This window comes from Copadichromis virginalis, linkage group LG12 (genome assembly GCF_057382275.1).
Source record: "Copadichromis virginalis isolate Kocher_CV1m ecotype Utaka linkage group LG12, C_Virginalis_male_GT1.1, whole genome shotgun sequence".
NCBI lineage: Eukaryota > Metazoa > Chordata > Actinopteri > Cichliformes > Cichlidae > Copadichromis > Copadichromis virginalis.
This window is the reverse complement of record NC_140629.1, coordinates 25218279-25245673: the sequence shown is the minus strand read 5'-3', so window position 1 is coordinate 25245673 and position 27395 is coordinate 25218279. Positions and strand designations below refer to the sequence as shown.

General features: G+C 39.9%; 1 protein-coding gene across 1 annotated transcript in view; it reads right to left on the bottom strand.

Annotated features, from left to right (window-relative positions):
* The window catches only part of ccser1 (coiled-coil serine-rich protein 1), a 139852-nt gene that overhangs the window by 63424 nt on the left and 49033 nt on the right, over positions 1-27395 (bottom strand). Inside the window, exons 7-9 of the mRNA XM_085475645.1 lie at positions 21396-21570; positions 13458-13535; positions 2410-2487 (exon numbers count right to left, since the gene is read on the bottom strand). Of these exons, the coding sequence (XP_085331771.1) occupies positions 2410-2487; positions 13458-13535; positions 21396-21570 (331 nt within the window). The remainder of the gene's footprint in view (positions 1-2409; positions 2488-13457; positions 13536-21395; positions 21571-27395) is intronic.

Below are 27395 nucleotides of genomic sequence, written 5' to 3'. Positions count from 1 at the left end.
AGTGGTCTTGTATGTCTTCCATTTTCTGATGATTGCTCCCACAGTTGATTTTTTCACACCAAGCTGCTTGCCTATTGTAGATTCACTCTTCCCAGTCTGGTGCAGGTCTACAATACTTTTCCTGGTGTCCTTCGAAAGCTCTTTGGTCTTGGCCATGGCGGAGTTTGGAGTCTGACTGTTTGAGGCTGTGGACAGGTGTCTTTTATACAGATGATGAGTTCAAACAGGTGCCATTCATACAGGTAACGAGTGGGGGACAGAAAAGCTTCTTACAGAAGACGTTACAGGTCTGTGAGAGCCAGAGATTTTCCTTGTTTGAGGTGACCAAATACTTATTTTCCACCCTGATTTACGAATAAATTCTTTACAAATCCTACCATGTGAATTCATGGATTTTTTTTTCACATTCTGTCTCTCACAGTTGAAGTGTACCTCTGGTGCAAATTACTGACCTCTGTCATCATTTTAAGTGGGGGAACTTGCACAATCGGTGGCTGACTAAATACTTTTTTGCCCCACTGTATCTGGAACAACAGTGGAGATGTTTAACCATAAATCACAGCACTACATATGGCCAAAACAGAAGAGGATATCAACGCCATGATACATTGGCAATATCAACATGTGGAACAACTAACACGCAGAGTGAAAAAACAGACCCCCTTTTGCTACATCACGAACAATTAAACCTATAAACAATCTAGAGTACAAGATTTACCAAAAGGTTTTTTTTATTTATCTACTTATTTGATCTATTTAATCATAACACATCTTAGCTGTAGGGGAACAGACTCATTTTGGTAATATAAATTTTTTTGTAAGCAGCAAACATTTGACCAAACAGTTAAACTCTAATTTATTGAGGTCAGTTGTCCCATTATCATGACAGAGGGGGGGATATGAAGGAGGATGTAGATCCCAGTGCAAAGGCATTCAATAATAGGGTTGGTCCAAAAATAATGTATGGGAGAGGGAGTGTGAAACACTGATGCACAGAAGAGAGACCTGTGAATAAATGTGTTTTATTTAGAAGCTGCAATGTGAAAAGGCTTAAAAAGGTGTTTTAATGTGTGAGTGTTAAGTCTGTTACACTGCCCATCAACACGAATTTCAGAGAGGAACATTGACGTTACATGTAGCCTACTGCCTGTCTGCCTGCCTGCCAGCCAGGCTGCCTGAAAATTGCTCAATTTTGACATTAATTCGACATTAGATGCGCACAGCACTGAAAACAGCACAGTGAGAAAGAGAAGAGAGGGGGATAGGTGCTGCTGACAGAACGGCAGAACGCGAAAGGACGGGAGTCAAAGACAGAAAGAGTTGGGGGGGAATAGACGCATGTTCCAGAGAATGATCAAACAAACAGATGCCACATGAGACTCAAGTCTGGGTTAGACTGGCATCTCTTACAATACCGCTACAACATTGGCACATTATTCTACTAAAGCCTGGCACAATGTCTGCATTGCATTACATCGACAGAATAGGTGACAAATTGCAGACATTTTAATGGCATTTCTGCAGATGATCCAACAATCACGCTCCAGAGGACGAGAAGGAAAAAAAAAGGAAAACACTGTCAAGACGATACATTTTGCATTTACATCTCTATATTTCAAATAAATGGTGAGCACATTTAAAATGGAAAAGTCGTTGCTTCGCATCTTATACCTCTCGTTTGGCGGGAGTCCCAATAATTTTTTGTCATTACATTAAGCTGGCGTGAACGAGCAGTTTACATTAACGAAGACAGGCTTTCTGCTGTTGATGCTGTGACTTCAAGCCAACTATAAAACCATTCTCACATAATGTACTCTCTCTTTTATGGTCAATCTTTTCTAGAAGATCTTAAGAAGATGATAAACTGACAAAGCGATTTTAACAAAAGTTACACTTTCTAGTCCTTTGAAATCCATGTGTTTTGGTTTGTTGTTTTTTTTAGTTAACATTTCTTTTAAAAGTCTGAACCCTTAAAATGTGCTTCAAAGAAAATTTGTCTTTAATTTATATCCTTAAAACAAATAATTCAAACACACTCAAGCTGTTTTAATTATTCATATCAAAGTTCCAAAAGACAAAGATGAAGAAAAAGACACTGTGATAGAGATAAAACACAATATATGAGCAAACCTTCCATGTCTCAAACTTTGAGTTGCTTCTCTTATCACCTACAAAGACAGAGTATTTTTTGGAAGGGAAAAATAAATATTTCACCTCACTGGATTCATTTATATTTACTAAGGGATTCATCAGAAGCTGTCACTTACTGTCATTTTATTTTACTTTTTTCTTGTGCAAAAAAGAAAGGGAAAAAAAAAACATGCCACATTGCAAAAGAAGGAACTCGGGCATCATTATCATCAAAAGTCTACATAATGATTTGAATTACTTTTAGAACTAAGATCTTACCAGTTCGCTCTGGAGTTTCATAATCAGCTCATCTTTCTCTCTCAGTTGTTGCAGCAAGGCTTCCTCTCTGCTGGGATCCTGAACACAAGAAACAACAAACCATGTTTAACATTACAGTTTTATCTAAGGGACCATAAAGCCACCAAAGCAATGCATGCAGCCAAAAGTACATTACAGGGATGCTTCTGTGTGTTTGTCTTTGTATGTGATTCTCTGAGAGTTTCTGTGTGTGTATCTGCAGGTCTTTCACATGTACTTATGAGTCTGTTGAGTGTTGCGATTCTTGCTGAGCCCTGTGTTTGTGTAATAAAGTTGTCATGCGGTGCGTCCTGCACGACTGTGATCTCCTCTTCTCTCTACATCACAGCGATAAACTCGTTGTGTCCTGTGGCAGTGCCCCAGAGCACACAGCAGTTTTTATTTAACCTTGTGTTGTCAGGGGATGGTTGTTTTTTTTTTGCAGGGAAGATGAAGAGAAGCTCCAGAAGACATAGAAAATAATTAAACTAAAGAAAACAACTTTATTCTTATGGCACCTTTAAAAACAATTTACAAAATGCTTAAGGGCAAAAAAAAAGAAATTCTAAGTGGTTGCGAACATGTCTTACATTAAAATCTGGTTGATATTTATGTTAGAATTGTGCCGCTGTCTTCATTTAACAGTGTTAGTCTCATTTATCCAGTGCAAAAGTAAAAAAAATAAATAAATAAAAACAATTTTTGTCACGTAAAATTAGTTGACGTGGAATCTTTTTTTTTTAAAGCAAAAATGTAAGCGTGGCGCCTCCTTTTCACTGTCAGTGTTTTCAAATGCCTAGTCATCTTCAGACCCTGCCTGCAGTCAACAGAGAGCTTTGAGAGGATGGCTCATGGGGAAGTCAGAAATAAGATATAAGGCACAACAGTCTTCGCTAAAAATATTCAAGTTAAGTCTGCAACAGGCAGTTAGTTAAAATGTGGACAAAGAGCGACGCAATGTGAAGAGAGAGGGAACAAGAGAAAGGGGATAAGGAAGTGGGAGGAAACGAGCAATAAGATAGAGAGTGCAAAATGACAGGCAGATTGTCATTACCTCTTCAAGGACATAAAAGCAGAAGAGGAAACGAGGGGCAAGATAACAGGAGGAAAATGAGGGGGAAATGTGAGAAAAGGGGGACATTGATAGAGGAGAGGACAGAGAGGCCCCGAGGCTGAGCATGATGGTCTGAAACCACAGGGAGCCATCTAGCTAAAGGACACGCAGAGTCAGAGGGAGACCACAGGGAACCATATAGCTACATCGTCGTCCTTTAAATGACCTCTGTGATGCAAAAAAGACCCATCGAGCCTGACAATTTTCTTCAAGTCACTTCAAAATTCAGAGAAGTAAATATGGAACCTGTACGGTGAATCAGTACAGAACACCCCCGGGGATCGAGGGCTAGAAAAAAATATTTCTGTAAGTCTGAGTCTGTGTGAGAAAAAGGATTGTGAAACTGTAAAGATTCAACTTTCTCACCCTTTACGTGTAAACCATGAGGAGGTTGTAATCTGCCTGATCACTGTAGAGTACAAAGTTTTGTATTGTACATGTTGACACTTATTCATTCAGTAGCTTTGGTTGACCCTTTGAGACAATTGTGACTTAATCAAGGGGAAGCTAGATGGATGGATGGATTGATTTTTGGCTGACAGACATTTTAAAAATAAATGAATGAGTGTGCTGTATCAGTGTCGTCTATAAAGTTTTTTTAAAGTATGTATAATATCTGATTGTTTTGGCTTCATGGTTTATGGTTTTCTGGCAATAATTTCTGGTTCAGGGTAATATAAAGGAATTTTCAACACCATATCTTTAAAAAGGGAAATAATTTAATGTTAATATAAAGTTTACTATGTAATGTTTTGTTTCGACATCCAGATAATATTCTTGCAGTAGTGCAGAAAAGAAAAAACTGGCATGTTATCTTAGCCAGTCTGTTTTTCTGATTGGCTATAACACAAAACTGAACTAGCAATGGTAGAAGTGCCAGACTAAGCACAATTTGTGCTGTTGCACAGTGAATAAAGTTAAGGATATTATGATGTACGCGAGGTGTTGTATGTAGATGGGTGATGTATGTGTCAGTGGATGTACGTGAGGGCATAAGGAGGGAGAAGACTAGGCTGCTAAAACAAAATTAAAGAAAATATAAAAGGAAAATAATAGTAAAAGGGAAAAAAAACTAAAACTATTGAAATGTGATAAATCTTTAAACAAAAGGATCGTACCAAATGCTGTTAATCTTTTCAGGTAACCATTCACGGTGTTCCCTTGAGGTGTTTCCCATTGAAAAGTGCCAGAAATTGTGGTGAACAAAACAAAACAAAAAGAAATTTCACAGCATTCTTGCTTCTTCAATTATAAAAACTTGGCCAATCATGAGAGGTTGAGTCCCACCAATTTTGGCAATTAAGCAAAGTGGGGGGAAATCAGATGTTGTTTGATCTAAGCTTACAGTTACAGAGGTGGTGAGAAGGTTTCACACTGTCTGCAAAGTTTTTAAGGTGGTTTTTATTTTTTAACGGCTTCTTTATTTTGCAAGTCTAATTGATGTTGAAGTGTATGCAGGGGCCCTTACCTTGGCACACGATAATGGTCAAGGAGGACATAACTAAAAGCTTCACTAAGTGCTTCCACGGTAATAAAACCTATAAAAGAATACATTTTCCACCAGGAAATAGAAAAACAATTAACAAAAACAAAACCCAGTGGTGTTAAATCAGAATGCACTCTGTTTCCCTGCCTTTGCAGGGGAGATAACAGTATTTATAGATAATAAGGATATTATTTTCCTACTAAAGAACACACATACATACACACACAAATTACTAACATGAGATTTGGATGGGACTGAAAAATCACTAACATGCTGTGACAATTACTACATTAGTCAGCCTCTAAAATTAATCTCACCCGAACAGGACTGAAGGCTGCACTAAATGAGCTGTCTGGCTACAACGGCACAGTTGGTATCCCTCATTGTCTTGTGTGTGCATTTCTATGTGGCTTATCTGCAGCTTTTAAAAGTGCATGTATAAGAGTAGTTATATGAAATGCTGAGAACAGGCTAATGACTAAATCCAGGGACACTTTATTGACTTCGTCGGTTTGTTTACGACCCAGAAAACACCTTAGGAGTATAAACTGAAGAAAGACATGCGAGAGGGTATGTTAGAGAAAGATAAAGCGAGTGATAAAGAAATACAGCAGCTTAATATAATCTGTTTCAAAACTCTCACGATATTGCATCTTAACCGCTGAAAAGAGCCGTAGAATGCTCTGCTCGCAAAGAGGTGACCAGAGCATTAAAGTCAAACGCGCGTGGAGAGTTCCTCTAAGAAGATCTGCCTTTTCAGTTCAGGCCATGAATGAGTGTAACAACAGACATGACAGTCTGAAAAGATGGTTTGATATTCAAATGTATTTAATGTGTCATGTCCGTACTCAAATGGCCAGCACAGTCACCAGATCTGAATTCAATATACAATCCAAGGGATGAAGTGGAACAGGAAATTTGCATCGCAGATGTGCAGCAGACAAATCTGCAGCAACTGTGCGATGCTATCGTCGTGGTGACGTCAGTGTTGAGACTAAATCCAATGCTTTATTGACCTAATGGGTTTCTTTACAGGACAAAAAACACCTTGCGAGTATAAACAGAAGAAAGGAGTTATTGATGAGAACAGGCTTATGATTAAATCCAGGGACACTTTACTGAACCAAGATCTCTGAAGAATGTTTTCATCACATTGTTGATTATAAGCCACTAGAATGAATGCATTTCTTAAGACAAAAGGGGTCCAACCCAGTACTGGCAAAATGTACCTAATAAAATGTCTGGTAAGTGTATATTGCACTTATAAATGCAGCAATAAATTGATTTAGTCTACAATAATTCGTGGACATAAGTGGATGGCTATTGGCTGAACATGTGAAATATGTTTATGCAATATTATCTTCCTGTTTCTTTATTCCCCTTTTAAACTTCTTTATAGTAAAACAAAAAAAAAATCTATTTTCATTTTATGTCTTGGTGTGGTGAAGGTGATGGCATGGCATAGTTCATACAGGCCATATGTTTGGTTGATCAAATCATCCAATTTGTATCTACTACCTTTATAGTTTGGTTTGGTCATTTTTGAACAGTTATACAGTTGTCACAATTCTTCTCTGTACTTCTACTGGAAGGCAGACCTCAGCTTTACTTGAACAGAAATATTGCATTAATCCCTGAGGAATTACAATGCAATGCAATTTTTATCCACGGCCCCTGGACATGCAGAGCCAAGCAATGCCAGGGCAGTGCACATACAAATAAGATCTCAATGTGATGAACACATTTAAAGCTAAAATGAGAAATTTTATTCTGCTCGCTGAAAGAAGCGCCATAAAGTGCATTCAGTCACCCATCAGGTGGCATTCAAACCAATTTTTCAAGGCAGAATAGAATGGAGAACCCATGGCAGAAAAGTGGGGCATACAAATTTATTTCTAATGTGAACAGAACAGCCTCAGTGGGGCTAAATCTGATCAAAATCATTGGAGTGCATCCACTTTTGCAAAGAGATGTGATTTTGTAAAGCGTTTGAGGCTCTCTATGCATGTAATCAGCAGTCATTTGAAGAGGGTATGGGGATGAATTTTATTCCTCTTGTTACGAGAAATGATTCAACTTTTTTCTTCTTTTTTTTTTGGGAAACATCATTGAGAAAATGTGCTGGTTGTTTGTCAATTAGTCAACATCCAATTTTCTTTAATTTCTTTAACAAATTGGATTTTTCTTGATATTGATGAAATGGGTGTAAGCAAGAACAACATGACAAAATGCCTTCTCCGTGTTATCTTTATACCAATTTATCCAGCATTTAACCCTAACCTTGCACTTTAACTATGAGTGTTGGAGAATTAAACTAGCTAAAATGTCAAATGTAATAATAATAATTGACCACACCTGGAGTCTTACAATCGCACCACAGTTAGAGGGTCTCCCAGACAATTTTACTTTTAGCAGCACTGCAGCATACACATGTTGGGAAGGGACTCAGAAACCCTAATTTATTAAACTTTGCTTTTAGTACAGACAAAAACAAAACACAAAACAATAACAGCTAATCTGATTTGACTTAAACGTTTCAGAAGCGTCCATAAATCTTAAACCCGCAGGGAGGCACTTTCCGTATTCTCGGCAGCTGTTTCAAATGCTCAGCCACCCTTTAGCTTTAAATGGATTCTTTAAATGGAGTCTCAGTCACAAACCGACTTCTTGATGCAGGTAACGCACGGAGAAAGCCTAATGTGTCATCACAAAGAAAGACATGAACTAAATTGTGAATCTATCACTCAAAAGCCGAGATGTAGTCTCTGAGATACACGCGATTTCTCGTGAGAGATGGACTGAACATTCGGTTTTATCATTTTAAACCTGAAGGTTAAACAGGATGAAAAAGGAAAAATTCTTTCCTTTATACATATTACATCCATGCAAGTTTTTAAAATAAATCTTAATTACGCAAATGACTCCTTGTTTCTTACTAAAAAGTACATCTGTGGAAGTTCTGATCACGTTTTGAGAGTCTGATATGGTCACAGCTGAAAAATTACAAAATTAAGTACACTGAATGCCAGCTTAAGACTCCATGATTTATGTCCACATATCAAATGCTTTCTGTTGGTAAATCATTTGCATAAAAACTGTGTACTTAGCTACGCTGTGTGGAAGCCCCCCGAGAAAAAAGCGACAAAGACATGCAGCACAATGTGGACTCCTCAACACAAATGAACAGTCTATAAAAGTGATATGGCACAGTGTACCAAGACCAAATATAATTCAGGCATCTCACATATGGCTTCTTGGAGAGTCCAGTACAGTTTGTCCAACCTCACTTTTCATTTCGTCACCAAAAAAAAAAAAAAAATGATATCACAAAGACAAATGTGCAAACTGATCCAGCATAAAGTTGCTTGCCTCACGTATTTAATATTCACCCTGTATCTGAATCCATCTTCATTTCTATCTGCTGGCTGTCTCTGTTTATCTACTTTATGTCTGCCTTGGTAACTATATTAATAGCTTATTTATGCACATTGAAAAGGGCAAGAGAAAAAGCTTATATCAACAGCCCTACAGATTAGATGAAAAATATGTAGATTTGATTTTGTTGTGAACTTTTCCGTTTAACCTCCTAACACCCGAACTCCTCCACGGCATGCATTTTTAATTTCCCTTTTATATTTGGGCACATTGGGACCTGATGAATGTGAAAACAAAGAATTACCAGATTTTTTTTTTTTGGCCTAATTTTTGTTTCTGAGAAAAATGAGAGCCACATATGAGGATATTCATTTAAAATTTTGATAGAACAGTAGCAGCATAATGTCCTCATGAGTGGACAGTTCCTTGTAGAGCAAAATTGAGTATTTTGGTCTAAATAACCCCAAATGTGATGTCCACATATGTGGAGGCCAGGTCCTAGGAGGTTAAGTTAAAAACAGAGAAGAGGTGATTCAAAATGTGTGATCTGCATCACATTATCAAGTCTTATCAAGAAAGGATAACAGGTTACTCTGACCTCGGTCAGCTGTCTTTTCAAATTAAATTAACTGTCAATAGCAGGTCACCATAATGTCAGTAGCTTTTAAAATAGATTTAAGTGGCTCTGGACACGCCCATACACAATGGATATATCTGTAAAGTAAAGTCCAATTTTATTTATATAGCACCTTTCAAGACAAGGATCACAAAGTGCTTCACAACAAATAGCAACATAAAAAAGTTAACTAAATCCAAGTCTGAAAAAAGACAAGAAATGTGCTTAGTAGACATCTAAAACAGGAGTCTCCAACCTTTTTTGCGCCATGGACCGGTTTATGTCCGACAATATTTTCACGGACCGGCCTTTAAGGTGTTGTGGATGAATACATCAAAATAAAACCAGTACCAGTACCAAAAAAGACCCAGGGAATCAGAGTTATAAAAAAAAAAAAATTTTAATAAATAAAAAAAACTCTAAAAAAACCCTAAAAACACTGAAACCCATAAATTTCACACGCGAGCCTCAACTCTCGCAGCCCGGCACCAAACGACTCATGGACCAGTACCGGTACATGGTTCAGGGGTTGTAAATATACTCACTACACCAGATCGACTGCTTGTTCATGCTGTCTTTAACAAGCCAAACACGTGGTAGAAACTTAATGCACTTAGGCTTTGGGACATGATCAAGACAACCTCCTGATATTCAAACCAAGCTGAACAAATCAGAATAGAGAAGAAAGGTGATTTAACTTTGAATTTTGCATGGACTCGTCTAAGTAATTCAGAAACGGCTGTTCCACTGAGAATTTTCCCACACGATCATCTCTAGGGTTTACAGAGAATAGCCCAAAAAAGACCATCCAGCAAGAAGCTTTTCTCTGGGGTAAAAAGCCATTTTGATGCCATACGGCAGGAAGACTGGCCAAACTGCTTCACACTAATAGGAAGGCGACTAAACTAACGACTTGTTAAAACCAAGGTATGAAAAGCATCTCTAAACGCACATCATGTTGAGTCTTGTAGCAGATGGGCTACAGCAGTAGAAGACTACACCATGTGTCCCTCCTGTCAGCTAAGAATAGAAAACTGAGGCTTTAATTTACACGGACTCACAAAAACTGCCCACAGAGGATTTGAAATATGTTGCCTGGTCTGATGAGTCTCAAGTTCTATTTCAACTTTCAGATGGTAGGCTCAGAATTTGGCAGAAAACAACATGGAAAAGGATGGATCCATCTTGCCTGTATCAACGGTTCAGGCTTGTGGTGGTGTAATGGTGTAGGGGATACTGTCTTGGCACACTTTAGGCCTCTTAGTACCAAGCAAGGACTGTTTAAATGTCCCAGTCTACCTGAGAACTGTTGCGGATCATATCCTCCCCTTTACAATCACACTGTTCCCCAGTATCGATGGCTTATTCCAGCCCGATAGCTAAGCATGTCTCAAAGCTCAGATCATCTCAAACTGGTGTCTTGAACATGACTGTGATGTCAGTCCAACAGAGTACCAGAAGGGGAGATTCACATCATGGATGAAGCAACTGTTTGATGCTATTGTGTCAATATGCACCAGAATCTCTGTGCAATGTTTCGAGCACCTTGTTGAATCAGTGCCACAAATCATTAAGTCAGTTTTGAGGACAAAAGGGGGTCCAACGCTGTACTAGCAAGGTTTGGCTAATAAAGCATCCAGTGAGTTCATATCTGTGTAAAGTAAGAACTCCACATCCATTAAAGCTGAAAGAAAACATTTGGTTTGTAGGGAAATTTTCAAATCATTAAAATGTTTTCCTGTGCAGTCCAAAAGTTGAGTGCTGTGGTGATAGAAATAATATAATATATACAGTATCTGTACTTCCGAGGTTTAGTTGATGTTTAGCTGTCTAGTTCTAAGGTAGCCCAGGGGCAGGGTGGCAAACTTTTCAGGCTTTATCATAGCACACAGTAGAATGGTCTAATTTGTATTTTTTTTCTGACAGCACCCCGCACTGAGCTAAAACGTAATGAATAATTTGAGATGTAAAAAGGCGAGTTACAATTTCACTAATAACGGTTTTGATTTTAACCCGAGAACTCATATCACAGGACCACTGATGCAGAGGAGCAAAATTTGAAGAAGAAAAAAAAGTGGAATTTGATGCCTGAGCCTCACAACAATTACTAAACGCGAAGTTTCTCACGTAGTGTAACAGAGATAAAAGGTTATCTGGAAAGAGAGATTCAAAAACGAGACAAAGGATGAAACGGGGAGATGAGAGTGGCAGTCTGTTCTGTGCTGCGGCTTAAAGAAATCACATTTTGTGCATCTCGATATAGCTGCGTGTTGTCTGTGTCAGAAAGGTGTGTATAACGCACATAGCCGCATATCTCCGTGCTTTCCTCAAAGCATGCATCCTTTTAACCCTCTCGCAGTGATTAGGGCATCACTGTGGGGAAAAGTCGGTAATTATAAATTCACAGTCATCAGAATTATGCATTATTAATTTCTAATTACGCTGCCTCTGACATGATGATAAGTGTTCCACTATAAAAAGAAGTTCACCGTGCTGCTGAAGCAAAGGTGAGTGTACACAAAACAACATTTCATCAGGTGCAAAACTTGCTGCCCTTGACATTTTTTTCTTTAATGAACACACTGGTGGAGTACACCTCTAGCGGCAACTCTAGCGTGATTTCTTTTTTCTGCTACTTTCTTCTAAGATACAGTAGAATACTTTAACTGGGACAAAATCTGGTAAAAATCATGTCATATGCATTGGGTCTAAATTAAACTAGGTCGCACTGTGACACTGCAGCCTCTCAGGTGGATACCGTAGATTATTTTTACACATGCCGAGTCGTTTTCTAGAGTGCCAGGGCAAATTCTCTTCTTCTCAGCCCTCCCTCTTCTTCTTCTTCCATCTTCACGCAGTATTTCTCAAACACCGGCTTCTTCTCTATCTCTCATTCATCGCTTGGTCTCGCCTCCACCTCTTGCACTCCGGTGTTTATTTCCTCCCCTTTTCCTTATCAAGTTAATGTCATCAAACCGAATGCTTTGCTCTTGAATGGCTACACTTCAGCTATAGCTCCCACACTTTTCCCAGCAGCTTTTCTCCCTCATCTCTTTTCTTCAGTCTGTCCCAAAGTAAGAAATACAATGTCCTTTTCTCAACATTGAAACTTTTTCCTCATATGAAGCTTCTACTCAGGCGATATACCCTCTCTGTATTTATGTTGTTTTCAATTCATCTAGCTCTGTGAAAAGCTCAGCCTTTACCACCTACCTCTCTCCTATATATACACTTCTCTCAATCATCTACCTCTGTCCCATCTTCAAGTTAAACTCATTTCCTGCAATTCTTGCTGCTTTCTCCCATCCTACATTTTTAATTTTTCCTTATCGTCCAGCTGCCACTGATACAGCATGTAGGTCAATAAAGAGGGCATACACTCACACAAACATCCACTCTTTGTGAAACACTAACACGCTGTGACAACTATACAAACACAAAGTCTATATACAGCCCTAAGATTAAGTGGTGCACACATACAGGTGCCCTTAGTGACAACCAAACGCAGTATTTGTTGGCAGTGTGTCAGTATTTTGTGGGTAAGTATCACTAGACTGTATTTTAAAAGACCTTTACCAGTGTGTACATTCATGTATGTAAAGGGAACTTCATTATGTTGCAGTTAAAAAAAAAACACACACACACATCAAAGATGAGAACCACAGAGCTGATGGCTCTACTACGCCTCCCTCCTCCAACAGGCTAACAAGACCTCTGATGTGACCCAACTAAATCCAGGGGGAAAGCTCGACAAAAGACCTCCCATGGCAAACTTAAATCCCGCTCACACACAAGCATGCACTTGAGCAATGATGCACATGCTCCCTACAGAGATTAATAAATCTCATCCAGATCGCACGGCTGGGATGGACAAGGTTGACAGAGGGCATCTGGAGCCTGTCAAGACAATCAAAACACGTTGCCCCTCTCCCATTCTATATCTGCAACTCTCCTGCTTTTAATCATCCTTTTTCCAACTCTTTCTCTCTCTCTCCTTCACGCTGCCTTCCTTGCTGCTCTGCTCTCTTTCTTCCTATTTGATCTTTTCGTGATTCATTAGAAGCTGATGTGAAAAAAAAGTATTAATTGTTCTGATATGGGTAAAACTGAACGAGACACATGGATCAAAGGAAGATTCAGTTTTATATTTTTGATCACACCGAGCCTGCTGTGTTCTTTTAATTAAACTAGCTGGCTAATTGAAGTGAAGGGTTGGCTATGGAAAAAGAATAACAAGTGAGCACTACAACTTTACTGTGCATGTATTAAGTGAAAGCATAAGCTCTGTTTTTGTAAGATATAAAGCTGGGAGGACATTTTTATTAATATTTTTCATTGCCTCACACTTTTAATGCATCTGTAAATTTGATGCTTGTAATACAGCCGTTCTCACTGAACAAATAGCTAAATTTAGTATAAAACAGACTGCTCCGTGTTACCTTAAACGGAAGAGATTTTTCACTGCAAGGGCTGATGGGTAGAGACTGAAGGCTGCTGGCAGGACTTGTCTCTGTGCTCTGCAAAAAGACAAAAACACGGCTATAACCAGAACATCACAATGAGGTCTGCGTGCTGTACTGTGCTGAAGATAAACCAGTCAGATGCTTAAAATGACAACATTACAACATTAAGGAATTTTGTTTTTACTCTTCTTTTTCTGCTAAATATATTCACAGTTAGGCAGTATTACAAAAGCCTCGCTAAACATTCAGTGTGAAAACAGACGAAGGTATAAAAAAAACATTAGTTCTGAAGACAGGTGCTCATTTTCATCCTTGACTTTCCTTTTTTTTTTTTTTTTTTTTACAGAAAATCTGATTCATCTATATTTGAATGACATCAAAAATGTAAATGTAGGTAACATGTCTGTATCAGAACAATTTCATGTTGCCAGCTGCATTATTTTCACCTGATTTCTTACAAAAGCTCTTTTTTTCTGATGACAGTTGTGATTTGACGCTTTTTGGCACTGCTTCTCAGCACAGTTATCTAGTGGGCAGAGAGCAGAGGCAGCCAGAAGGGGATCCAAAATGCACACGCGTACACACAAACACACAGCCTGTTTTCATGTGACAAAAGGAGCATGTGTAATCACGTACAATCTGCACACAGGTGCACAGAAACACCGTCCCTTAAGAAGAGCATATGCGGGTATATAGATCACTGCTGAGGGCTCCTGATGGGTCATATGGGAAAGCAGAGAGGAAAATCGTGTCTCAAGCTAGGACTGCTGCTATTGGTGTACTTTTGCATGGTAGGGACATGACAGTACACAGATGGAAGATATGACAAGATACATGATATAACAAGAGAAGGAAAGAGGAAAGGTAAAAATAAGTATCATCCAAAAAAATAAAACATTATCTCCACTTGAATATTCAGTGAAGTCTATTCCTTGCCATATTTTGCCCTTTAGGAGATTTATATGCCAACTAACCCCACTGTTGTTAGGCGAAATGACCAGATACAGTAAGAAGTCTATAAAAATTGGATTTTTAGGCTGAAGTTTAATCATATGTGCATAGTGTTAGCCTACTTTCAGCTTTTAAATAACCTAATTTGACAGATGGTTTCTTTCACAAACATTCTGAGATGATGTTGTCAAGGGCAAATACTTAAAAAAAAAAAAAAAACATACTTGGCAGGTGATTTGGTGAGTGTCTCCCTATCATGACATTTTAGATCACATTACTGAATCATATGAGGAAGTAAGAGAGCATCAAAGAGGAAACACAACATCCTGCTCTCTAAAGATCTTTGAAAGATAGAAAGCACTTGGCTTGCATTCTTTGCTCTTCTCTTAATTAAGATAATCTCCACTTTTGACAACACACATGCTATAGAAGCGGTTACACTAATCTCCTAAACAATCACACTTAAAAAGCCAAGTTGGTCTGCCTGCAGATGCACAGCACAGCCACTACAAAACATGACATGCCCACTTCACTGTTACAAGGTTAGGTTGGGATTGCGGTTAAATTCATTTAATGATAATCTTAGAGTAAGGTTAGATTAAAGTTATGGTTACTTGTAGTCTGCAAGTCTCTCGGCACAGCTGCCAATGTTTCCTCCTAAGATGCTGACTTGGTCTGATCAACTCAGGATCAGACACTTAGCTTGAAGCCTGACAAGATCAATTTCCTTGCGATTGTGATCTTGCGAAACTCACAAGATTCCAGCTGTCTCATTGGTTTTGAAGGAGGTTCTGAGAAACACTTGAGCCCAAATCTTTGCACAGCATAAACTTGATGCTTTATTGGTTTGGCTGACCTTTTAAAGAAGCATGCCTCCCTATCAGAGTTATAGGTGTGCTGTGGCGTCAGGCCCTCAATGTGTCATTGGTGATCAATGCCTTTTCCTATGTAGACAGACAGGCGTGTACTCAGTGACACCCCCCTAAACACACATACACACTCTCACTCTGTCTCCTCCTAACACATACCCATCCTCTTTAAGGTCACCCCTGTCCCACAGGCCTTAACACACAACTGTCCCCACAATTAGACGTGGCTCAGTAAAAAGGCTCTTAGATTTAGGAATTGGCTGCCGGGGAGCCATGGATTTAATGACTGGCACTACACTGAAACTAAATGTCTACAGATGATGAATGGCCTAAGAAAGGAAAGCAGGTTTTGTAGTTTGATGCGCACCTTTAATCACATCCACACATGAGTTAAATCAAGAAATGAAAACCTTCAAATAACTCACGGGGCATTCATACCACCTCGCTCTCTGACAGACATTCGTCTTTTTTATAGAAATTGCTTTAAAATACTCTCATGCGATTAAGCGAGGACATTGAATTACTCCGCTTTGCTGTGTTCCACACCTATCTGTACAATCCAACACAAATTTATTTGTAGAAGTTCATCAGAACTTTTGGAAATGCTGATGATTCTGAATGACACTGTTCTTTCCAAAAACTGTTTTAACAGATTTGGATGGCACAATCGGAACTGCAAGAAACACCATTTTCAATGTCATTCTGTTATATCCGCATTCTAACAACGTGGTGGAGGAAGCAGTCTGAGTGTAAGCCGTAACAAAAAGTCAGTCACGGTCTTCCTAGAATCCATCGCTGACACTGACAAATGGAGATCACCATAGGAAACATTTCTGGACACAGACAGTGGCATTTTACAAATGTTCATCCATGCAGCCGACAGAAAACACTGTTAAAAAAAAATATATCTGAAAGGAGTGTTCATGGTTCAAATTGTTTGTGTCTGCATAATGATAAGCATCTTTTATTTGTATAGGACAATCCTTTGTTATTATTTTTGACATCAAATCTTACTGCTTGTGCTAGTATTTTGATTTTTATTAGTATCGTTTGTATCATTTCAATTTGAAATCGGAAGCTATATAAATTGTTTTTCCTCAATTTTTTGAATTTTTGGTGCCATAAGAAATTTTTATCCAACCCCACTGGAAAATACGTTCCTCTTAACTAACTGATGAAAAGAAAATTCTTTTAAAACAGTTGTTAATCCTGTTCTACAGATATTATAGTCTATATGTTTATAAAGAATGGGAAACTGCATCAATTTACATCAAATAAGCTCACAACAGCTGTGTGCAGCCCAGTCGTGTCTTGATAACTTTTACAAGCTCCTGAATTCAAAGGTGTAGATCGCTCACAGATAGGCTGTCGCAAAAATCAAGGCTGGATTCTGGATTAAAAGGTCAATGTTAGGTGTCAATGTAAACTTTCAATTATGCAAATCTATTTTTTCTGAGACGTGATGCTCTCACATTCAAATCTTTTAATGTACTTTCAATGTTGGGCTTTTTGATAAGCTCTCCAAAGATCTTACTGTTTGGGAGTTGATATCTAAATATGTCGGTCTCTGGGGCTTTGAGAGTCTGCTCTGTTAATCTCACCCTCCATCTTCCATGAATTGTTGCGATGTATCAACTAGGTTCTTCAGTAAGGTTTCTGCAGTGGACCACTGAGGCCTACTGATGAGCCTTCTTTTTTGGGGGGAAAAATTATTCTTGCAAAAACCCGCGCATGGCAGGGAAGAAGATATGCAATAGTGTCTCCAGTCTCCTGGGAACCCAAGTGAAATCTGTTTGATGTCTCTAGAGCCTTGGGAGCTGAACCACAGGGAATTCTGTGTTTTGTTTCCACCTGCCATAACTTTGACATAAGGTTAAGACGTGGCGAGTTCTCTTTCCTTCAAATCATTAAAGTTTAGTTCATAAGTCTATAAGTTTAGTTCTGCAGAGAATTTCAACTCAAGTAATCTCTGAAAGCACCTAAATCGAGTGGTTTTGCATGTTTTTGGGGCACTTGAAAAAACAATGGAAATTAGACAGAAGTCAAAAACACAGTAATCTGAATTATATGGTCAACGTTAAGTAACTGTAAAGATTTTCCAGAATTTCAGGCTATGGTTTTGGGGACTTGAGGTTTTCGGTTTGAAATACATTATAAGTGAATTTCCATAACTTTCCATTTATTTGCAATTCAAAGAAGACACTGTAGAGATGTAAACCCATGATAGTATCACTCTAACATGAGTGCGGAACAACACATCTGAGCTTCAGTACCTCAAAGCAGCTGAAAATAATGACCAAAGTCCTTTTCAACAATCACAAACCTATGGATAGTTGAAAAATAAAAATTATAATTTTCAACCCAGACTGATGAAATGCTCAAAATTTGGGACTAATTTTTTAACATAAGTGAAGTAAGTGAATTTTGATTAGCTATATTTCAATTCATTGGTGACTTAAGCTCAATTTAGGGTTCTTATTGAGCCTCAAAAGTCCCCTAAATTGATTAACTAGTGTGTTACTTCAGAGGGGAGAATTCACAGGTCTGCACTGAAAGCTTGCAAGTCAATAAGCATAATTAGGTGAAAGACAAAATCTTTGGGTATGTTATGGCCCTGTCCATAATCTGTTTTGGTGGCTGTTGTTGTCTGTTCCTTTAAGTCTTTGCAGGTCCCGGAGTGGATGAGCTGACGGCTGCTGATTGGTCCCCTGGCCATGTGATCTTCTTCAAATCCCTCACCAGCAGTTGTCCCGGGGCAGCCACTGACAGCAGCAGCAGACCTGACCCTGGCCTCCAAAACTTGAGACTTTTGTGCTTGTGATTTGTGCGGCTTCTCTGAGTTTTGTATATAGTGTGTATATTAGCTTTCATTGTACATAGCACATTGTAAATAGCACTGCAACAGAAGGGGTGAGCTGCCGTATTGTTTTTCCTTGCACTGTTTTCTCCTGTTTATTTCAGTTAGGGAGTTAGGTGTAGCGCTTGTCTTTTGTTTGATGTTTGATTTCACATAGGGTTTTAGATAGCACCTCCTCCTGACTTAGCTTGTTTTGTTTGTTATTTTGGCCTTTGTTCACCCTGGAGCTTCATTTTTGCAGTGTAGATAATAAAACACGATTCACTAAGGAATTGGTTTCCCTCTGTGTATGGTTTTGGGGACCAGGGCGGGGCAGTCTTTTCAAACTTATGTTGCGTTCCTGTACCCCTAGACTGGGGCGTAACAGTAGCCTGTGGACAATCACCACCATAAAGTGTCTTTTGATTTCATAACCTCTGATAGGGTGACACAGCAACGGGGAGGTCTTCTCAATCACCAGATGTAGGTTAGATTAGACATTAGATAAAAGAATCTCTATGTGACCTTGATGCACGTAATGCATGTAATACAGTATGTAATAATGATTTGATTTGAAGTTGAATTTCCAATAAATAAAGTAAAGAGTGAACAAATTACAGTCCGTGCACCTTTGCACACACAGAGGACTGACAGCAGGAATTCTAATCCCAAAGTTTCACATGCCAGGTTCCACATACTGCAGAGTATACTGCTACTTGGCTGAGCTTCGGCCCAGTGATAGGACGTTTGAAGTGGACAAAAGTGTTTGACAGTGAAAAGTGTTGGCACCTGCTATTGATTGGCAAAAGCTTGCAAAAGCAGACACAAGTGTACAACGGCAAAGGTGAACGCAAGAGGCTATAAGTTAAGTTAAACAAAGCCAAAGACCGGGGCTCAATACCAGAAGGTCAAGCAAATGAAATGCAAAGAAAACAGACATGTCGAGTCACCCTCCCCTTGTTGCAGAATGGTTTATGTCTGCTTTTGGAAGGTAACAAAATTTGCAAGTTAATGACACAACAGAGCAAGCAAAGAGGGCAAAGAAACGCCTCTTTCATATTCATGTTCTGCTGCTGTGTACCCTCTCTCTCTGTTGCACTCCTTTAGTTTTTTTCCATCACCACTTTAGTTTACCTCTCTCTCTACAAATTATTATTTCATTTACATGTCTCATGTCTCTCTCACAGAGGTCCTGGGAGAAAAACAGAGATATAAGCAGGAAAGAAATCAGGAGAAAGCTATATATATGCCTCTGTGGACTGTAATTCACAGCAGGCTTTGATCTTAGTTTAGAGATACTAATGGTGTGGTTGTAGGGAAGGTCTGGTCACCCTTTTATCTTTTTGTGTATTTGTATTTTGAGTACGGGTCTGTATAATACTTCCATATATGGTTGGGGTCAGTCACCCATGTAGATTTAAAAAAAAAAAAACCAAAGCATCAGACAATCAAAGCTAATGGATGTTCTTTCTAAGCTTATGCTATTGCTAACATCCCCCATATGTAAGTGCAGAGGATGGCAGATAATGTGGCTTCCTGGTTTATATTGTTAGACCTTGTAAAGGTATTCCAACGTGTGAGTGCTTTACTAAGTGACTGTTTCAGCTAATCATGTCCAGAATGGTTTGGATGTAATTTAAGTTGGTTCCAAACATTCACACTGAGACACACACATAGCCTGGGGTGAAACGTTAGCTTTAACCAGGCTAAAACATTTAAAGAGGAGATTTATAGCCTGAAACAGGAGGGATAATATGTGTGGGACGAGGTGCGACCTCTCACAACGAACGTAATATGGTCAACACCTTGGAGACGCTTACTGCTGCTGTGAAGGCTCAAAACAACACCATTGAGCGTATGAGGGGAAACATCAGAGAAAGGCCTGCTCAAAATGACACCCTTGAGCGACAGTTGGAAAACATCGCGGAACGGATCACTGCAGTTGTGAAGTCTCAGAATCAAAAGACTGACAACACCTTGGAACTGAAGTTTGATACCATCATGGGGAGGCTCGCAGCTCTTCAACGCGAAGTTGAGGGACCTGTCTCAGAGTGCTAAAATTCGAGCTGCTCACAAAACAGAAATTAACAATATTCAACATTCGGACACCACGGCGCCAGCTGCAGGCCCAAGGCTGGAGCCCACCAAAACAACTCCCTGATAACGACTGTGTGATGACTATTCTTCCCGTCCCATGAAGGCCACCTGGGTTGGCTGGCAGACTGTTTACTTAGCCTGATAGAGCGAAGGACACTGTCTCCGCTGAACTCTGGACACGCACACACATACACTTACACTGATAAGCACACACTCATCCCCCCTCCCTTCCAAACGCCTTCGATGCTTGTTTCCTGAAGGGGCAGCACGGCGGGTCTGTGTGCCGCGCTGGAATGGTAGCGCTGTGCAGGGTGGCTGCTGTGTTCGCTTCGGATTACTCCTCAACCCCCACCCACCCCTGTGGCTTGTCATGTCTTCACAATGTTGTGCTGTGGACATTTATGTGCTTCTTGTGCAGAGAAGTTTTTTTGTTTCCTGTTCTCATGCTGTCCTACCATGGAAGCATAGCATGAGTAGGGGTCTCTTTTTTTCCTCTTGTACTTTCCCCAGTGTAGTGTACATTTCAATGTTTTTTTCTGATTCTACCAATCTCTGACCTGTATCCCCATGTAATGTTTGTGCTATATGTGTAAGGTCGGGGGGGGTCCTATTTCACTGCAGGGCAACCTGCATGTGACGAATAAAGCTTTGATTGATTGATTGATTGATTGATTGATTGATTGATTGATTGATTGATTGATTGATTGTGTGTTTGTGTACATGTAAAGCATAAACTGGCAGATACTTAAAGTCTCCCAGTTTCCCCCTCTAAATGTAGAATCTGATTAAATTAACAAAACAAAGTGATTAAATGGACCTTTTAGAGACGGGAAAGCAACCACTTTGACCAGATTTCATGGAACTGAAATAGAGCCTGATTAAAATAGGGGGTGAAAAATTCGTAAGAGCAGCGTGGTGCACAGTGGTTCCAGATGAAATTGCTTTTTATTGTTTGCTAGACCCTTATCCTCACTGGTTTAAAACAATTTGATGCGTTTCAAACTTGATAAGGGCTGTCGGTGTGGTCTACCTTATGTGCTCTGTAGAAGCCAAATATGCCAGACTCACTAAATGTAAAGCTAATCTTCCTTCATTTGTTTGTATGTCCTTGTCGAGAAGAGCTTGTGTGCTGCTGACTGTTAGCCATGTGCATTATCTCACCTCCTGCAGTGTCCGTCTCAGCCTTAGAAGCAGGGTTTTGACAGCAGTGCACTCCTGCTGCATGAGTCTTAGTGGAAGGGTTTCCAGTCCCAGAGGTAAAGGGTCATCTTCCTTCCCCGTGCCCAACCCGGCGCTCCACTCAGCAGGCAGCAGGCTGGTTGGACGGCAGGGTTCCCTAGAGGAGAGGAGGGATGAACAAAAAGAGAATAGTACATTTTTTTGTCTATGAGTCAGCATGAAAACTTGATCATAAACACGTCTTCCCCACTGTTCTCCACTTGTGGAATCTCATCATTGCCTTTGCTGGTTAGCGATTATATAGCTGACCCATTACACAGTAAAGTGAAGATGCCAGCTGCTTCTCAATACCCCAGTAATTCCTTGAAATCTGTGTGATACCATGTGTAACAAACTAAAGTGCACAAACATAGTCCGAACAATAACTTGGCAGAATGCAAAACAATAATTTGTAGCAATTAGATGCAACGTAGTAAACTACTCCTTCTACACAACCTTGCTGCATAGCATAAAGCTGTTATTCACAGTATTTTAGTCTGATTGAAACCCAATGTGAACATTTTGAATCTTTGATCTTTATTATTTCAGAGTCATTGAATAAAAAAAATAGTCCATTGCTGCAAAAAATAGTTGGCTTTAAAAAACACAGAATGAAAAGAAAATGAGAAAGACAGAAAAAAACAAGAGAAGGAAAATTAAACCAAAAAAAAAGTGACAGTCAGAACCGACTGTCACAATACACAGCAGCTACCCCACAGGATCCACCGAGGACTCGATTTTAATGACAAGTCATTTCTGCAATAATTCTTTTTAGAGAAGGTTTTAAATCAACAACGTGAGGCGATAACAAACTACCACACAAAACAAAAGGTCCACCTTATCATCCTGTATAATGAAGTCAGGGGGACACTTCACTACCAAGAGATTTGTGGACGTCCACAAGAAAGTTTGAATGTTACGTGCAGCAGAGCTGACCGTAGGTAGATGCTGTTAAAAGTCCCAGTTTAAGGCTGGACTATTAACTATTAGCCTCCGAAAGAGGCAATGTTGTGATGGCACAGGATTGGATTCAAACACACACAAACAACAGGGGGGAGTTCAACCAAAGCCTTCTTGTAATTATCTGTCCCATTTGGAAACACACTCCATTAAACAGTAAACAGGTCTTTGTACCAGCATGTCTTTGGTCTCCGGTGCGTGGCCTCTATTCCTTGTCTCACCTGAAAGTCACAGCATTTAGGAAAAAAGGAGACAGATTTTTGGAAGGGATTCTTACAAAGAGCCAGACCTGCTTGGAGCATCTTTCTTTGCCTTCCTAAAGCTCAATCCATGCACCTCGGGCTCTTATATTAACATAGTCATTAATTGCTTGGAGTCTGCTTTACTCCTTTTGCCAGTTTGCCACATTTCCCTGCTCGAGATGTCAGACTTCTCTATAGTCCACCAGACATGAAAACAGTCTCCGAACAAAGATCAAGACGTTTTTATTCTATTTTGTGGCCGTGTGTGAAAAGCATCGGGAAAACAAAGCACATCAGTTTACTTTATGATAGCTCTGCACAAACATGACGGTAATTGAATGTCTGTGGGGCTACTGATGTGGTTTGTAATTCAAATACTTTTTTATTGAGTGGTAGAAAAAAAAGATATATTTTCTAAACAGACATTTTAATTCCCCGGCATTCTCATTTTGGGATTAGCACTTACCTGAGGTTAACAATTTACTTTTCAGACAACAGCAATTACACAAGCAATTAACCACAAAACACACTGGAACACTAACTGCATTCATGGGCATAACTTTGTAACCTAAAGGGTTACATGATCCGTAGATAAACCTTTTGTTCTGTTTATGCACTTCTTTGCCTTTTAAAATGCAAGCCATCATCAATCCACTGGCAAACAGTCACAAACGTCTCTGATCAATAAAAATGTGGCGCTGACTCTGACTTGGACATTTCGCCAAGTCTTCACTCTTAAAAGTTCCTATTAACACGACTACACAGAGCTAGATTGTTTGCAAAATAGACTTAAACTATTTCAACTATTAAACTAGAGTTGACGTATTTCACACAGAGAAATAACACCGGAAAGCAACTAGAATAATCAAACTTGTTTCAATAAAGTAAATTCCTGCATTAACATTTCTCTGCCAGGTTGTGATATTTTGACAGAAGTGCATAAAGGGGGATTGTGTATCTCACCTTCTTTATGACATTTTCAAAAGGTGAGCCGAGAAATACCACCCTCTTGTCTGAAAACCACACAGACAACCTCAGTGTTCACAGTCTGCATAACAAGAAAAGAAGAGGGATGGAAGACAGTGGAAAGGCAGACATGGTAGCAGAAACAAGAAGCTCTTAATCATCAAGAGCCCATGTTCACTTTCACAGATTTAGAGGGAGGTTCTAAAAGAAAATCACCAAATAAAGAGCAGCCATGAGCATTAAGTCAGCCAGAAAAATCTACTTTTTTTTTATTCTCTTTTCTTTCTAAAATAAAAAACATCACAAAAATATCGAACAACATAAGCCATTCTGAACACAGCTCGGTGAAAAGGTCAGGCTGAATCGCACCCTCGTACTTTCTTCTCTGACTGTTCAACATCCCACCCCTCTTTTGCCTTTCTTCCCCCTCCTCTATATCTGTCTAACCCCACATTGTCATGCTTTTTCTATTCTTCAAACCTTCGTCACTCTCTCCAGGCTCCCACCTCTGTTACTTCTCTTTTGTTCCCCTGCCCTTCCCTTTCCCACCCCCGCCATACCCCTCACCTGAGTCTGCGTCTTCCATCTCTACAGCTCTGCCCTTGCCTCTTCATCTTTTTCACGTATTCCTCTGACAACCACTACACTAAACTGATGCAGTATCAAAGCCTAGGTGTCCCCCTGGGGATACTGCTGAGTACTTCATACAAATGTCGAGGAGGCCTGCTGTCTTTTGAGGACAGGTGAGCGCTGTCTGTCAACTAGTCAGATGAGATTTTTTTCCCCCCTCTTTCTTAAACTGAATTATTTGCAGCTTTTTGTTCCTGCCTGGCATCTCTGAAAAGAGTGAACTTTCTCCATTTATTTCTGGCTCCACTCTGCTATTCAGGTAGGATGAACAGGGGGTAAATAAACAACAAATGATCAATCGTGCAGTCTCTGATGTGTCTCTGATGTGTCAAATGGCACAGTGCGGTTCCAAAACAACATTTTTGGGGGGGGGTCTTCACAAGGACGTTTTCTTTATGGTTCTCTGCATCTGCACCTTACTCCATGCCTGACAATCTTGCCCTTTCTCTAGCTTTCACCAGGGTTTCAGGTTTGGATTTTTCTTTTGGTGTAGCTCAAACAGAGTGACAGGAAAATGAGTAGGAGTAGGGTTCAAAGAACACTTGAATCACCCATAACAACAATCACACATCAGGTGCAGGTATGCACAGTTTTACTCTTTCAGGGGACTAGAAGTTGCTGCTTGAACTGAGCAGCTGAGGGCTGTAAACACGTTTCATTGTGGACACTTTTTAAACACTTTTTTAAAAAATGTGCATATCTTTCAGTGCATGTCTACACTCTTTGTAATGCTGACAGGTCCAAAAACATTAATATATATACTTTAGGAAAGTTTTTGATATAATTAGTAGACATCAGGAGTTATACAAACATTTTATCTCCAAAAAGCTTTGTAAATGCAATGTTTGATGTACAGGGTGGGCAATTTATATGGATACACCGTAATAACATGGGAATGGTTGGTGATATTAAAGTCCTGTTTGTGGCACATTAGTATATGTGAGGGGGCAAACTCCTCAAGATGGGTGGTGGCCATGGTGGCCATTTAGAAGTCGGCCATCTTGGATACAACTTTTGTTTTTTCCATAGGAAGAGGGCCATGTGACACATCAAACTTATTGGTAATGTCACAAGAAAAACAATGGTGTGCTTGGTTTCAACATAACTTTATTCTTTCATGAGTTATTTACAAGTTTCTCTTTGTTCACAGCCATTGACATGTCGAAGAGGTTAACACGTGAGGAGCGGATCGAAATTGTGTTGATATCTGGTGAACGCAGTAACCGGGTCATTGCAGCAGATTTCAATGCAAGACACCCTACGAGACCACCCATCTCCCATGCTACAGTTAGCAAACTGCTTGCTAAGTTTCGTAAAACTGGTTCAGTGTTGGATTTGCCAAAATGTGGACGCAAGAAAACTGTCACTAATGAAGAAACATCAGTGGCTGTCCTAGCTTCATTCAGCAAGAGCCCACAGCGTAGCACTCGCCGCATGTCACTGGAGAGTGGCATTAGTCGAACATCCCTTCGGCGGATATTAGCTACTCACAAATGGCACCCTTACAAACTCCAGCTACTGCAGCATCTCAACGAGGATGACCCAGATCGGCGCACAGAATTTGCAGAATGGGCAAAACAAAAATTGGAACAGGACCCTCAGTTCACGCAGAAGATTTTGTTCAGTGATGAGGCAAACTTTTATGTGAATGGTGAAGTTAACAAACAAAACCACCGCTATTGGTCTGACACTAACCCACATTGGATGGATCCCTCCAAGACTGTTGGAACAATAAAAGTGATGGTTTGGTGTGGTATATGGGGTACAACGATAGTGGGTCCATTCTTCAGCAATGGAAACCTCAAGGCCACTGAATATTTGAAATTGCTACATGATGATGTGTTTCCCTCTTTATGCACTGAAGCTGGACCGTTCCCTGAGTTTTTCCAGCAAGATGGTGCACCACCACATTATGGGTGCCAGGTCCGAGCATTCCTAGATGAACAGTTTCCTGGAAAGTGGATTGGTCGTCGTGGGCCAGTTGAATGGCCCACAAGGTCTCCCGATCTGACCCCCTTAGACTTTTATCTTTGGGGTCATCTGAAGGCAATTGTCTATGGTGTGAAGATACGAGATGTGCAGCACCTGAAACTACGGATACTGGATGCCTGTGCTGGCATTTCTCCTGCAGTGTTGCTATCAGTGTGTGAAGAGTGGGAGAAGAGGGTTGCATTGACAATCCAACACAATGGGCAGCACATTGAACACATTTTATAAGTGGTCAGAAACTTGTAAATAACTCATGAAAGAATAAAGTTACGTTGAAACCAAGCACACCATTGTTTTTCTTGTGACATTACCAATAAGTTTGATGTGTCACATGGCCCTCTTCCTTTTGAAAAAACAAAAGTTGTATCCAAGAAGCCTGGAGAACGATTCCTGAACACCACTTGAAAAGTAGAAGTAGTTTTTGCCTTACAAACTGTATGCCTATGTGTTTTTGCACAGCTTCCATTAAGTCTTTGCACCTATTTCCCATTTTCCTAGCAAAATATGACGAAATAAGTGGAAGCTCAAGACTTTTGTACGGCACTGTATGTGGGAACGCAGATGAATAAGCATGTCAGAATGCATACTTTTGCTGCAGTTAAACTGCAGTTACAGGCCAGACAAAGTCATTTCCAGCTAAGCATGAGTCTCACCTGCAGGTAATTACTGCACGCGCACACACACACACAGACACGTTCACGAGCAAGCGCAGGGCACAGTTGAAGACAAGTCTGTTCAGTGATGATAGATGTTACACAGGCAGGGAGGCCGTTCCTCTACTCAGGGTCATCTGTCTTTTCACTGTCATGAGCTGATAGCCCGACACTCTCACTCTATTTCCCTTTTTTATAACTCTCTCTCTCTCTTTCACACACACACACACACACACACACACACACACACACACACACACACACACACACACAGGCACACACGCGCAAACACACACCGCCCCTCTGAACAGCTTATATGTATGTGAGTGTAGAGAATGGGACCGTGTGATAGCAGTCAATTAGAAGATTACCCAAGTGGACCAAGTTCTAATTTGAATTGATAAAGATGTAGTATTACACCAGCTAGTGGTAGACAATGGCACTGCATCGTCAAATAGGGCATGTAAATGGGAAGATGATTACAAACAAATATATGGATTAAA